This window comes from Pomacea canaliculata, linkage group LG5 (genome assembly GCF_003073045.1).
Source record: "Pomacea canaliculata isolate SZHN2017 linkage group LG5, ASM307304v1, whole genome shotgun sequence".
Taxonomy (NCBI): domain Eukaryota; kingdom Metazoa; phylum Mollusca; class Gastropoda; order Architaenioglossa; family Ampullariidae; genus Pomacea; species Pomacea canaliculata.
This window is the reverse complement of record NC_037594.1, coordinates 18,654,575-18,669,658: the sequence shown is the minus strand read 5'-3', so window position 1 is coordinate 18,669,658 and position 15,084 is coordinate 18,654,575. Positions and strand designations below refer to the sequence as shown.

General features: G+C 39.7%; 2 protein-coding genes across 2 annotated transcripts; both read right to left on the bottom strand.

The window, feature by feature from the left end:
- Positions 1-416: 416 nt before the first annotated feature.
- LOC112564557 (very low-density lipoprotein receptor-like) lies at positions 417-5,393 on the bottom strand. Its single transcript, XM_025239446.1, has 8 exons — positions 5,189-5,393; positions 4,007-4,120; positions 3,581-3,697; positions 3,191-3,307; positions 2,085-2,198; positions 1,841-1,954; positions 1,375-1,485; positions 417-730 (listed from the first exon to the last, which is right to left on the bottom strand). The coding sequence occupies exons 1-8, from the start codon at positions 5,301-5,303 to the stop codon at positions 576-578; spliced, it is 957 nt and encodes a 318-aa protein (XP_025095231.1). The 5' UTR covers positions 5,304-5,393; the 3' UTR covers positions 417-575.
- Positions 5,394-6,286: 893 nt separating this feature from the next.
- On the bottom strand, positions 6,287-14,735 carry LOC112564057 (sortilin-related receptor-like). The gene is made up of 14 exons (XM_025238625.1): positions 14,513-14,735; positions 14,198-14,311; positions 13,705-13,821; positions 13,329-13,517; positions 12,806-12,922; positions 12,075-12,185; positions 10,277-10,480; positions 9,799-9,912; positions 9,082-9,198; positions 8,658-8,774; positions 8,183-8,299; positions 7,639-7,755; positions 7,162-7,271; positions 6,287-6,609 (listed from the first exon to the last, which is right to left on the bottom strand). Exons 1-14 carry the CDS (start codon positions 14,625-14,627, stop codon positions 6,574-6,576), a joined length of 1,695 nt encoding a protein of 564 aa, XP_025094410.1. The 5' UTR covers positions 14,628-14,735; the 3' UTR covers positions 6,287-6,573.
- Between the last annotated feature and the right edge of the window lie 349 nt (positions 14,736-15,084).

Sequence of the window (15,084 nt, the reverse complement as noted above, 5' to 3'; positions counted from 1 at the left end):
ATTCACATCATTAAGCAAGATCAGAAGAAAATTGGTCTTATAGACAAGTACTTATTCGTCTCGAATTTTGTGTTTGTTTGCCCGTCATCTGCTTTGCATAATATTATGAGTAAAATATGCTAAAAGGAAATAGTATGCCATGTAAACTGTTCAGGTCTTGCCCGAAAAATGACTCGAACTTTGAAAATATGAAACCCCTTTGCCTGTTGCCTCTCTATCACTATCATTCCTCATCAGCATCGTCATCATAACAATAATATTTTGATTAATAACTTTTGTTTGGTTATTGGAAGGAAGTGGTTTAAAGATCGGGAAGACAGTTTGCATCATTATCATCATCATTATCATCATCGTCGTCGTCGTCGTCGTCGATCTCTAAAACATTTTGATTTGCCAAAAAACGAGGAACAAAAAAAATATTTCAATCGTTTTATTCACCAAACGATGTACAAGACAAAGGGATGTAAGTGCGAAAACGTCTCATTACTGACGATTTATGACTTTTTCAGAAGCCCGAACATCTCATGCACAAAGAGGAACTAACAACAAGTGAGGTTAAGAAAAATGCCCTCGAATTATTTCTCCTCGTTTTCCAAACACAGGTCACAGAACTTGCGGCAGAACTTGAAGCCGAGGTCACTGTCAAGACAGATGGGGTGCATCGTGTCGTTCATCAGCGCACACCCTCGCTTAGTCATGTGGTCGCTGCAGACACTGGGGTGTAGGGTTGCTGATGTTTCAAAGATGCAGAAAATAAAAAATAAAAGGTGAATTAAAGTAAATAATAATACTTAAATCTTAAAGAAAAAGTGCAAAAAGAGAAAGAGAATTCCACAAAATAAGAAAGTAAATAAATTAAAAAGCGATAAACCCATTTACCTTCAAAGAGAGTAAAAATAAATCCACGACTGTAAGGAAAGGTGAAGAAACAATACATGAACATGTACACATATTTTTCTGTTCTCTTATGTTTACCGGTTATTTTATTTGTTTTGCAATGGTTCAGAGAAGATCAGGGTTAAGAAAGTGTCAGAGATTAGTAATGATTAGTATTGTAAGATTTTACTCGAACAGGTGATATTTAACTAGCCATGGCTTAGTCGTGTTAGTAGTTATCATCTTAATCGTTGTTATCAAACTGTAAAATTGAAGCAAAGAAAGAATAAATCCTAGGTATTTTAACATGACATAATTTTGATTTTTTGTTCTAAAACATCAGTCAACATAAAGAGTTTTGTTAAAAATGACGAAGACAGACAACAATAGGAAAAGGGCGGGACTTCGCGTGAACGTCTATGACCTGTGCATTAACCACCTGACCGAATGTGGCTCCAGCTAAACTCCTGGTTTATTCATGGGTCACGTGTTACTTACGACAACCGAGTTCATCCGAAGAATCGCCGCAGTCATCGCCATGGTCGCATCGAAATTCGATTTGAATACACCCTCCGTTGGCGCATGCAAAATGGGTTGTAGGATTACATACTGTACAAACAATTGTATTATGTACAATTAAAAATAAAATAACATGCTGTGATAATGGAAAGCCTCATTTGTTAGAAATTGATTATATTTTGATTGTAGGTTTGTATACGATTTTAAGCGGTAAGCTCCATTTATTGAATCTGCTTATGATCTCGAGGTTAAAAGAAAAGTGTTGGAATTTGAAGGAACGGTCACAAGCGATACCTGTGTGACGCAGCAGACTTTCTAAGGTATGGAATGGGTATATACTTTTTGAGGAAAGTTAGGTACTAGAGAGATGACACTCTTATAGAATTAGGTCCCAAAAAGATTGAAGGGTGCAGGGTGAACATCACGATGTGCTACAAACACTCACCACAGTGCTGCTCATCACTTTTATCACCACAGTGGTCATATCCATCACACTCAAAGTTAGCGAATATGCACTTCCCATTCGCACACTGGAAATAGTCTGGTCTGCACGTGCCTCCTGTTGGTGAAACATGGTGCTTTAATAAATGACTCAGAGACAGCAACAAATACTGGGTGTATATATATATAGATAGAGTAATCAAAAATATTGGTTTATAATAGCGTACCATGATGACACAAACACTCACCACATAACTCGTCACTTCTGTCACCACAGTCATCATCCCCATCACATTGCCAGCCACCAGGGATGCACTTAATGCCATCCGCGCACTGAAACTCGTCGTGTCTGCACGTGCCACCTGCACAATGAACATGCTTTAAGACCATCTAATTTCTCACCTATCGTGAGGGCTACGGTGTAAAGACCCCTCCTTTAAGTGAAAATCCGTGAAGTAGCAGTGTTATATATTATGTATATATTAAGGATTTATAAATCATCCCCACACTGCTGTAAATATCAGGCAATAGTGTGCCGTGTACAATATCATGTTGGCAAACATGCGCAAACGGAAGTGGCATACAGAACTGCGTTTATATTGTGTAAAGTACTGTAATGACCAGCTGTACACATTATTTTATTTCTATTTAAATTTTAATGTTCTTTTAATATGTCAGAATTGACATTGTATATATATTTTATTGTCTTAAATTTTTTAGGTAGAGATAATTAAGTTCACAAATTTTATATAAACATCTATATATCTGTATACCCCTAAATCCCGCGATATAGTGAAAACTCCACTATACATAATTAGATATATTTAAAAAACCACGATAAAGTGAAACCGCAATAAATGAAGCGTTATATAAGCAATGATGCATATAAATATATAGCGTGTATATGTATCAATTTATATACTCTTTCCCAACAAAATTACAATCCTTACCAATATTGCTCATATTTGCTTTAAGCCAGACGTTTAGATTCCGTTTTATTTTATATTTTAGGTTTTAAATAAATCTTTAGAAATATAATGCTATACAACACTCGGAGAAGATGAGTCATCATTACAAGCTGTATGTGTTTGTCAATAGTATGTATCTTGAAACATAACTCATTGTGCTTGGTCAACGTGCATTCTTTTCTAAAACAAATGATTTAAAGACAGGAGCCGTTTGTTCTTGTTCAATGGGGTGGGAAAGTATTGAAAACTAATGATAATAAAAAAGCGCTCAGCTCTTTTAGCGCTGCCAGCAAGTTTGAGATTAATTTCATATTCGTCTCGGGTCTGCCTTTAACAACACAAGATGAACATTCAACGGCGATAACTTTGCAGTCTACACTACCTACCGCAGTTTCTTTCGTCCCATCCGTTACGACAGTCGTCAGAACCATCACACACAGACGACGCATCGATACACCTGTGGTTGTCACACTGCACCTGGCCAGGTCTACAGGTGACCAGGTCTGCAGAAAGCAGGAGGTAGAGGATCATTGGAGGGATTTCAAAGCCAGATGGCACTTAAAAATATCTCCCTTATCTGTTGGAGTAAAGTCTAGATAACATGTAAAACTCTCTTATTTACCTTTTTCTTTTACTGTGTAAACAGAATTCACAATAAACTTGTATAAATATTTTTAAAAAGGGACTAGGTAATATGAAAAATTATTGAAATAGAGATAATTAAAGCATGATAAGACGAAAACAGAGTAAAATATTAAACATAGGGAATCACTCACGGCAATCAACTTCATCGCTGTTATCACCACAATCGTTGTCTGCATCGCAAATGAAGGACCGGGGAACACAGTTGCCGTTTTTGCATTGAAATTTTTGTTCGCCCCTGCAAGTGCAATCTACAAATAGACGGTTAAAGGTGTGAAAATATATACTCTAGGAATGCATTCTGGTTACAGTGAACAGGTTTTTCTTTCAAAAGTAGCGTTAAAATAATTTGCAATAGCCTGGATCCCAGACCCTTGAAGGTGCTCCAAAATGACACCCACAAGGTAATGTAATAGAACTCAGAGAGTTTGAGAACCTTAAGTTATGTAGACGTATGATTGTTGGATTGAAAAAAAGGAACGCATAAAAACACGCTATTCGCAGACTTAATATGCTGATAGTGATGGTCTGGAAGTATAGAGTACACAACAGTCACTGACCACATTCTGCTTCGTCGGATCCGTCAGCGCAGTCGGCTTGAGTGTCGCACGTCCACATTGAAGGAAGACATTCACCGGAAGTGCACAAGAACTGGTTCTCGCCGCAAATTCGTGCTGCAACATGCAGTAAAAATAAACAAATAGGATTTAAGCTTCTTATTCTGCGCTGAAATTTCATCATCAATCATCATCAATCATCAATCATCATCAATCATCATCCTCATCATCATTCCATTTTTCACCTGGCAGCGAGCCTCATGACCTTCAACAATAGAACAGCTCACGAACAATCACAGCATTACAATTTGCAAACTAAAAAAAGAGAAAACTAGTGAAGGAGAAATGTACAGAGTGAGAAAAGAAGACGACTACCAGCTATTGATGAAACTTATTTAATTTATGCACTTGTAACGAGCAGCATTACGGCCGAGGTAGGTCGCACTGACCTGTAAAGATAAAAGGAAGACAATGGAAAGTTAGACACTAAACAGATGTTGCGAATGCCATTAGAAGGAATCTTCGATAAGTCAGTAAAGTTCTGCATCCACAAATATCTGAAAGTTATGATGACATTTGTATGGAAGCTCATCTCGCAATATTCGGTGCCTTGGTCCAACTTTGGCAGATAGAAATATTCCATCAACACAAGTCTTGTGAGATCAACACGCTAACGGTCATTGTAACCTGAGCTTCCTGGAGATAGCTGATGTCAGTCATGTCAGGCTGGCCTGATGTCAGTCATGTCCGACTGGCCTGTATTGTACCAAAAGCTTGCTGTGACAGCTCGACAGCAGGTGCAGGGAGGTAATCAGAGTGTAGGTGCAGGGAGGTAATCAGAGTGTGCAGTTGACAGTGCCATGTGTAGATCTCAAATCTAAGTAATGGCAAATGGCGCAGAGGTAACAGTAGAAATAAAATGGCCCAGAAAAAGACTGAAAGTTGCGCAGACACAGGAATCCTCACAAGAACGTAGTAAATATCGTAACAGATATATTAATGAACATTAGACACAAAACTTCACGCAGATCAACGAGCAAATATGAAAGTAGGGGAGAGCAGTCAGCCTTTAGCCAGTAAGACAAAGGGACATCACTCTCCATACAGCAACTACAGCTCTCCGCGAAGCAGCTGCGTCTTGACCTTTAAGGAAGCTAAGGGTCACGAAGACAAGAGCTCGCTCACCTTGTCGTTTTACCATCAAACTTCGTTTCTGTGCAAACTGTAGTTTACTCTTGTGGTATTTGACTGCCTGTGTGACTGCCAGCACCAGGCACACCAACAACACAAACTTCAACATGATTCCTGCCTTACACAAAAGTGAATTTTCTGAGAGACGAAATGCTTGAGAAAGATAGCCTTATACCAGACGAGTAGAATGGTGTTATCTGAGCGTTAAGGTGAATTTTATAGCCTGTATTTTTTGTGTCGCCTAGGTGCCCTGATTTTGACATGTACAGCATTGTCTGACAGGTGCGTTTCTAAATAAAAAGTATTCATATCATGAAGATCAGAAGAAGACCGTGAGTCTTATAGCCAAATACTTTTTCATCTCGAATGTTGTTTTTGTTGCACTTCAGCTGCTTTGCATAATATCAAGTGTAAAACATACTAAAAGAAAGTATAGTCTGTCAAACTCAGGGCTTTTTTTTGTCCAGTAGGAAGACATCCTGACCTCATTCGCATTACATAGCCGAAATATGAACTTTAATCTGTTTGTAACATGTACAAAAGTACTTTATGATTTTAAATTTTTACATTTTTAGCACCTGTTGTCGATAAACACATGAATTCCAAGTCCTGTTTGAAAGTTAAAAAGCACTGACTCGAGTTATTTCCCTTGATCGTTGTGGGCAAAATGTCCTTAGCTGACCTCAAGGTTCAGACCATTTGTTGTCGTAAATAGAATTTATTTTTCTTTTAAGGTTGTGTACCATACTTGAATTTTTTTCTGTAACCTTTAATGTTAACTTAAAGTGTTAGTTTCGCAACTTCGATGCAAACCAAATTTTCCGTTGACCTATTACGTTGCTAAGCATCCATAACAACCCCTTTCCCCAATAATAGCCCGCAATACACCTACCACAACCTAGTACAAATATTTTGATTTATTTTTTTTGTTCGGTTATTGTAAGGAGGTGGTTTGAACATCGAGAAGGATGCTTGTTCAGGTCCCGATGCTTTATCGTCATCGTCGTCGTCGTCATCCTCCCCCTCCTCCTCCTCATCATCATCATCCAGCCATCAATCGATCAATCTATCAAACATTTTTATTAGCCAATAAACCAGAAAAAAGTGTTAGTTTATTCATGACGTCACCAAGCGATGTACAAGGCAAAGTGAGGTGAGTTCGATTCTTGTTTCTTCCCATTCACGACTTTTTTTAAAGCCCGGACAATTCATGCACAAGGATGGACTCACAGCAAGTCAGATTAAGATAAGTGCTTTCAAATTATTCCTCCTCGTTTCCACGCACAGTTCGCAGAACTTGCGGCAGTACTTGAAGCCGAGGTCGTCGTCCAGACAGATGGCGTGCATCGTGTCGTTCATCAACGCACAGCCTCGCTTAGTCATGTGGTCACGACACACACTTGGGTGCAGAGTTGCTGATATTTCAATGATGCGGAAAAAAAGTAACAGAAAAGATAAATTATAGAACTTAAAAGATTAAAGGAAAAAAAATAAATAAAGGGGACCCTAAGTCTCTATACTATTATACTCTCATATCTTTACGGGATTGTAGAGAACGGTGCAAAATATAAAATATGTTTTGCTTCTGGTGTCTTTTGTTTTATCTTTGTTTTTTTTTAAAGTTTTGTAACAGGTTAGAGTAAGATATGGTAAAAGTTCACGTCAAGTCAGAGGTTAGGTATTGTCATTAGAAGATGTAAAGATTGCAGGTGAGTAGGTGTTCTTACGCATAGTCATTTTAGTTGTTGTTGTCAGTCTGTAAAACCAAAGCAAACAAAACTAAAGCCCTTGGTATGTTTCTTGCGTTAATTCAAACATTCTGCTACTTCAACAAGTGAGTAAACATGCGGACTGAGCTTACGATATGAGTAGGACTGGCGTGAGAGAAACAAGTTGGCATGATGACACAGAAATTACACCCACGGAAATGACCTTTCGCACAACTTCGTGCGTCACGTGCTACTTACGGCAGCAAGTTCATCAGAAGAATCACTGCAGTCATCCTCACTGTCACATCGCCAGTCGAGACTAATACATCTTCCATTGGTGCACTTGAACTGGGTTTCAGGATCGCATACTGAATGAACAGGTCAAAAACAGCTTCAGCTAAAATATCAAGATCACCCAGAACATATTTTTATAACATTTATTATATTTGGTTTGTTACTTTGTACAGTTTTGAAGCGCAGTGAAAGAGAAAATGGTCTGAGCACAAAAGTTCCATTTTCAGGCTTCATGTATGGTGGAGATATTAAAGCAACCGGTTTCGGACTGAAATGGACTCGGAGATGTAATCTCATCAATCTGAGGTTGTGAACGAATGGACTGAAATAAAGGTCGAATCGACCTTGACGAGAGAGTAGTCATGCGATCAAACAGAGACAGGATAAGAGAGGGGATGGAGAGAGAGAAACTTGGCGTGAGGTCATTCTATAAATACTCACCACAGTCCCGCTCATCGCTTTCATCATCACAGTGCCTACCGCCATCACACTTCCAGGATGCAGGGATGCACTTCGACCCATCCACGCACTGGAATTGGTCTTCTCTGCACGTGCCGTCTGAAGGTTGAACATGTGATGTCATCCACAGCGCACCAAATAAACGGTCCTAAGTACACCTGGTCATCATGCTTTTATGCTTTTTTTGTAATATCCGACAATCTTCTTGAACAAAATTTCATCCTACCTTTCAGCAACTAGCTGTCACTCCCACTTTCCCGCAAACAAAAATAAGTCATTAATGCAATTTTCCCGCATCCCTGGTGTATTTCCGTAAGCAGATGTCGCCACAAGTATTAACTACTTCATGTACAAGGATATACGCAGGGAGACTAGGTCAGCATAAAATGTTTGATAGGAGTTTGCCAGCGTGTTGATCACATCGGTCATCTTCTACTATCCTTAAGTGACAGCAACATAGAGTGAGTAAGGGGAAGAGAGAGAGAGAGAGACAAGACGAAAGACATCTTTGTTTTATTAAACTCACGACAGTGCGCTTCGTCACTTCCGTCAGCACAGTCATCATCATTATCACATTCCCAATGAATGGGGATGCACTTTGACCCATCAGCGCACGGGAACCGATCCTGCCTGCACGTGCCACCTGCAGATTGAACACGTGATTTCATCTCACACACACACACACATCAAACAAACTAAAAGGTCAGACAGCTTTTTAACGACATCAGAAACGTGAAGAACGAAACACAACCATGACGTCATAGCTATCGAAATCTCGGATTGGCCACGACGTTCAGTGACGTCAGACGTCAATATTTATATTGGTCCTCTTCTCATTTCGTCTTTAAAAATTAATTTAAAATATCTCCGACAATAATTAGTGTGTGATAAACTAATTATTGCACTGCCAATAAACCATTTTGTGATAATTTCATGTTTCTGGCTGGTCTTTAACAGTCAGCTGACACATGCGCACTGCAGCTGGTAACTTAGCAACCTACCACAGTCACTCTCGTCCCATCCATCATCACAGTCGTAGTCGTTATCACACACCCACGACTCATGGATACACCTGTATGTGTCACATTGCACCTGGTCGGGTTCACAGGTGACTGGTTCTGTAAAGAGCGGTACGTAATCAGTTCAAAAGTTATTTGATGATGTGAGGAACATTTACCTACTTCTTTGGTGAGACTGCATGATATTTCTCTTATTCACCTGTTGAAATTATGGTAGTAAGACTTCTCGCTTAAAATAATCCGACAAAATAATTTAAAATTCAAAATAAAATAGTTCGTCTTTTAACAGGGACTAGCTTGCTGAGAAGTATTTAAGTTGTACCTGGACAAAAAGTTTCGTGATTAAACAAAAAAAAAAAAAAAAAAAAAGAAGGAAATTTGAGATACGCCCATTGGAAACACTCACCGCAGTCAGCTTCGTCACTGTTATCGCCACAATCGTTGTACCTGTCGCAAACGGCGCCCCGGGGAACACAATTGCCGTTTGCGCACTGAAACTTGTATTCACCTCTGCAAACGCAGTCTGGAAAAATATGATAAACAATATGAAAACATTGTATCCTAAACTGAACGGCGATCTCCAGGTGTGAACAACAGGTACCACATGGGAGACGTAGGGGAGACGGAGAGACGAATACAACTACAGACGATAAAATGAACATGCACACACAAAAAGCGAGATATTGGAAGATGAGGACTTTCTGTGGAGGACCAGCCAGCGATGTATTTAGGACATACGCCGTACATATCTGTTTATGAATTGGAATGCATACATGTATGGATGAATTATGTGTGCATGTATGTCAAAAAGTTATTAGGCCCTCTGTATGTGTGTGTGTTTTATGCTCCACTTATTGTAAAAAGAATGTAAAAAATTCCTGGTTAAAAACTGGGTTGCGAGAGCGTTCCTTATCTTGTGTTCGTGCACAAGAGCTCATGAATGTAACGACCCTTTAGAAACCCAAGAGATTATTTAAAGTATGAAGGAGAAATACAACTTTCTCCCCAAACTATTAAAAAAAGTGGCGGGGGTCATAGAAAGAGACGAACACATACCAGCGCTCGAAGATGATTTTAATCATTAAAGCTGAACTAGAACTGTGATAATTATCATCACACTGACCACATTCCTTTTCGTCGGACCCGTCAGCACAGTCGGCTTGTGTGTCGCACGTCCACTCCGATAGGATGCACTCACCGGAAGTGCACAAGAACTGGTTCTCACCACAGATTCTTGCTGTAATACCCACACAACGGAATTTAGCTGGCATCAAACGTTATGCAACAGATTAAGTAAGAAAAGTGAACAAATAATGAAGGAAAAAAAGAAGGAAAAAATACAGTAACAGAAGCCAAAGGGCAAAGATAATTTATTAAGAATTGTCTTCGCTTATACTTTATTGTATGAAGGTCTTCAAACACTGTCACCTACAAACTAACTTTCCAAGTGAAAAACTGAAACAGTATAGTTCGAGAAGCTATGCGTTCATACAAGCTGAGCAGCTTGCAGTTTCAATAGTTGAAAACTTCGTTTTTTTCCCTCAAACAGTCGCCGCGTGATTTCCAGAAAGTGAAAGGTCAGAGGACAAGAGCTCGCTCACCTTGTCGTTTCGTCATTAAGCTTCGTTTCTGTGCAAACTGTAGTTTACTCTTGTGGTATTTGACTGCCTGTGTGACTGTCAGCACCAGGCACACCAACAACACAAACTTCAACATGATTCTGGACTTGCGCTTCTTCCAGAACAAATCACTGACAAAAGGCTGTAAGCAAGATGTGGTTATCTTACCAAGATGGCTTCTAGCTTACCTTGATGTAATTTTAAAAATCTCAAATGGCCTAATTTTTTTATAGCATTTGGATACTGCAGATTGCATTATCTTATAAAAGTCAGTATTAACTGGAGAGCCATGTGATTTAAAAGACAGAAAACAAGGGAAATACATGTAATGTCTGCCGGTGAGAGACATTTTAGGTCTTGAACCTTCCTTTTTGTGTTGATATAAACTCAATAGAAACCACTTTTCAGACAGAGAGAACCAAACAAATCTCTTTGTATTATAACAATACATGATTATCTTTGTTCTGGAGAAATTTAAAGCTTTGAGAAACCTAACTTTCTGTTAACCCCCAATTATATTCAATTATATGCGATCGAGACGACTGTTTTTTTAAATGTTCTCAAATATTGCCTCACGAGGGCGACAGAATGTTTGTCTACCAAATAAGAGAATCGAACCTCGCTGTGTATGTGTTTTATTCCAAGTAAACAGGCTTTGCTGCTCACCAGGGAGGGAGTGGTAGCTGCAGTTTGAGACAAAGTACTCGAGCAAGAATTTGTAAGAAAGCTTTGTTTTAGCTTTTCTACAGGCCCCTGAAAATGTTAACAGCACCACAAGTCTCGACCCAATCCACTTTGGATCCACAAGCAGTCCCACCTCAGTCTTTATTCATCCCTCGCTTCCTTTCAAGATCCACTCAGTTCCACAGTAACGGAAATCTTTGAGAAATCTGAGCAGACCAAACTTAGGATATTAATTACAAAATTAATGAATTAGTTTAAATCTATGAAGGTAACGTGTGATAGACATTCCGTTTTCCTTCTTTCCTCACTATTATCCTCACAGTCATCTACATCAACACCGGTAGCTCCATCATTATCATTAAGGTCACACAACCATTTCAATTTTACAATATCTTTCACTGAAGTCCCTGACTTACATGTGGAGTATGAAAAGGATGATTGCAGCTATGGTGGCTTGTAGATGAGTGGTATTTGTAATGTGTTTATATTTTATTTCTAATATTTATTGTTGTTATGGTCAAACTGGCGTTGTTCACAAAAAGTTCTCTGAAAAACCTTGCACACTTTTCTCCTCGAAATTACCCAGAAAGACATTCCTTCAATAAATATGACATGGCATTGAATGAAGGTTAATTTATCGAAATCATAAAAATTGTTGGTCGACCCGTCTCGTTGTCAGAAACCAAGGGAAACGAGCCACGAGAGTTTCAGTCAGGCAGGCAGAGGTCGCAGAACTTGCGGCAGTACTTGAAGCCGAGGTCGTCGTCCAGGCAGATAGGAAGTGACGTCTCGTTCATCAGCAGACAACCCCGCATTGACATCCGGTCGCTGCACGTGCTTGGATGCAGTGTTGCTGGAGACGACAATAAAATCTAGTAAACCTTCGGAGGGTTCCGCTGATCACCATCGCAATGACAATTGTTAAAACAGATTTTCCTAGCAGAGAGAGAGAGAGAAAAAAAACCAGAAAGATGGAGTTTGGGTAAAACTTGAACATTAGACCCCAGAGTGAACTATGACCTTTCCGTGAACTATAAACCGTCACCATTGTCAGTAGAACAATTTGAGAAGCAATCACGTGTCACTTGCTACTTACGGCATCCGAGTTCGTCAGAAGCATCGAAGCAGTCGGCGTCGTTGTCACACCTCCAGTCGATGTTAATGCACTGGCCGTTGTTGCACCGGAACTCGGTGGTTGGGTCACATTCTGGTCAGGCGGGTCAAAGGTCACAGATTTTTAAATTGCGACTACATATAAAGGAAGGTACCCGCAACCCGACCTGATCTTCACTGACATATTATCAACCCATTAAAAGGAGAAGGCTTGCGAATCTTATTTATTATCAATGTGATCCTCATCATCCTTAATGTAACCGTTGTTATTGCTGTAACAATGGAATAGGGTTATTTCGCGAAAATATTCTCAATATATTCACAAACATACAAATTAGGTAGGTCACAGATAGGCGTGCACACACCTAGAATAAAAAATAAAATAAAAGGAAAGTAGTCCAGGGACACTACGGTGGTAGGGGAGTGTAAGAACCCTCACTTTGTGAGATTCAACCTTTTTGTAAGACATCTTCCTCGCTGAGCTACCTTCCCCTGACATTTAAAGAGTAAGGTGCCAACTCTATAGCAGGAGAAAGTCGCTGCTTCATACGGGTATCGAACCGACGAGTGTGCATGTCTTCCGGTCCGGATACTGAATCTTTAACCATTAGTCTACCCGCTTCTGAAAGACTATGAGGAGAGAGAGATATATAAGCACGGACACAATGGCAGACACGTGGAAATAATCAGAAGATAAGACTTGAGGTTACCCACGGCAGTTCTGTTCGTCGCTTCCATCAGGACAGTCCACAGCGATATCACATTCGTACACAGCAGGGATACAATGAGACCCATCGGCGCACTGGAACTGGTCCTCTCTGCACGTGCTGCCTGCAGGTTCAACGGGTACACACACCAATAATAACAACAATAACAACAATGTGCGATACATAATAATGTTCAAGAAGGAACATGTCCTCTGCGCTTAAGACAAGTAAGAGACATAGACAGAATAGGAAGGATGGAAGGAGAAACAACTATGCAGACAAGTGATATAAGACAAACATAGAAGACACAAAGAAGAAAATCAGGGAAAAACAGTAAGGATGGAAAGGGTCATAAATATGGAAGACAAGTAAGTCAATTGACTATAATCACAACTATCGACAGCTATGTTAATTGATGTAAGAGTACTGCTCGTGGAACAGAGTATGTCAGACCTATACTTAGCCTTTAACTCCAACATAACTGTATGCTAGACCTATACTTAGCCCACTACAGGGTCTTCACCACCTACCACAGTTTTTCTCATCCACGGCGTCGTTACAGTCGATTTCCCCATCACACAGCCACGATTCCTCGATACACCTGTTGTCACACTGCACCTGGCCAGGTCTGCAGGTGGTCAGTCTGAAAACATTAGTGTGAGCCCACGTTTGACTAGACTGTAAAGGTAGACACAGTCGTCGAAGGAAGTCTAATTTACCTGAGTGTATTTGAGCGAAAAATTGCCCTGTACAAGGTACGATACTGTAGTCCATCAATTTTCGCAGTAAACAGTACGCTAAGGATTTGACCCAAGTCAACCAGTTCTCAATCTTCATGAATATAGCAACTACAGATTTTTTAACCGATCCACAGATGGAGTCGTCGAGGAGACTTGCAACACTCACCGCAGTCGATTTCGTCACTGTTATCGCCACAATCGTTGTCCAAATCACAAACGAAAGATGCTGGAATGCAGTGTCCGTTGTGGCACTGGAACTTGCGATCACCTCTACAAACACACTCTGAAAGACAGTTTGGTATCTTGAAACATTAGTGTCCATAGCAACAGATTATATCACAGAGTTAGATAACGTTGCCCATAGGAATATAGTGCTGTGCAAGTGTACTTTATAGGATAATGGGATTGATATTACAGTTAGCAGTTAGAAAGGGAGTGAGATAGAGAAAAAATAGAGAATGTGTGAGTCTCTGTATTACTAGAGGGAGACACAACTAGAAAGTTTCGTATGAAGCCTTAAATGGACCAAGAGGACAAAGCTCAAACGGCTATTGGTGTTTATCATTAGATAATGAACAGTTAACTTGTTAAAATCGTGAAATAAATAAACAAACAAAGGTAGCAATGAGGAACTAGGGAGGACCCCAGTAGTCACTCACCACATTCCTTTTCGTCAGACCCGTCAGCGCAGTCGGCCTGTGTGTCGCACGTCCACTCCGATAGAATGCACTCACCGGAAGTGCACAAGAACTGGTTCTCACCGCAGATTGTCGCTACAACATATGAGTAAATAAAAAACAAACTCACAAATTTCTTTTTTTAAAGATATTTTCTACTAATAACCTGTTTAGATTGTTGAGGAAGTGTCCACGATTTTGTTTACTGTTCCTGTTCTTCACCAGAAAAATTTAAAATTCAGACCTACTTCATGGCCTTCAAGAAAGTAATGGGTTAGAAAGCCCAAGCTCGCTCACCTTGTCGTTTCACCATCAAGCTTCGTTTCTGTGCAAACTGTAGTTTACTCTTGTGGTATTTGACTGCCTGTGTGACTGTCAGCACGAGGCACACCAACAACACAAACTTCAACATGACAACAGTCTTACTCTCTCTCTCTGAAGTACAGAAGAGTTGAACTGAGTGATTGACTCGCCTTTAACAGACTTAAACGACTACAGTATGGTTATCTTGGACTTTAAATAAAAGTTTTTAACTCTTGTGTGACACAAGTTTTGTATAGCCTTCGACAACACATAGTGGGTTATCTCTGCTGGTTAGTTGTAGAGGGCGTACTTCATCAAGAGGATAATCTTTTCAATTTTATTTGAATTTTCTTTGATACATCTTTTTGTGTGACAGATATTCCTGATTTGTCCTAGCGACTAGGCAATGGCCAAGGGTTGGAGCTAAGATTGACATTTCTTTATCTTCCAGCAAAATGTTTTTTTTTGACACAAACATATATCTATATATATAATATACTTGCATACAAAAAAGGCAAAGAAAAAGGTCAACCCCGACCATTTGAGGTGATTGGGGTGTAAAGTGC

Excerpts from the sequence above, each read along its gene's own strand:
- LOC112564557 (XM_025239446.1), bottom strand. The coding sequence starts at position 5,303 with ATGTTGAAGTTTGTGTTGTTGGTGTGCCTGGTGCTGGCAGTCACACAG. Across the intron at positions 3,308-3,580 it reads CAGCGATGAAGTTGATTGCC|ACCTGGTCACCTGTAGACCT; the intron begins GTGAGTGATTCC and ends TGCTTTCTGCAG. Across the intron at positions 2,199-3,190 it reads ATGGGACGAAAGAAACTGCG|GTGGCACGTGCAGACACGAC; the intron begins GTAGGTAGTGTA and ends TTCATTGTGCAG.
- LOC112564057 (XM_025238625.1), bottom strand. The coding sequence starts at position 14,627 with ATGTTGAAGTTTGTGTTGTTGGTGTGCCTCGTGCTGACAGTCACACAG. Across the intron at positions 13,822-14,197 it reads GTCTGACGAAAAGGAATGTG|AGTGTGTTTGTAGAGGTGAT; the intron begins GTGAGTGACTAC and ends ACTGTCTTTCAG. Across the intron at positions 8,300-8,657 it reads ATGGGACGAGAGTGACTGTG|GTGGCACGTGCAGGCAGGAT; the intron begins GTAGGTTGCTAA and ends TTCAATCTGCAG.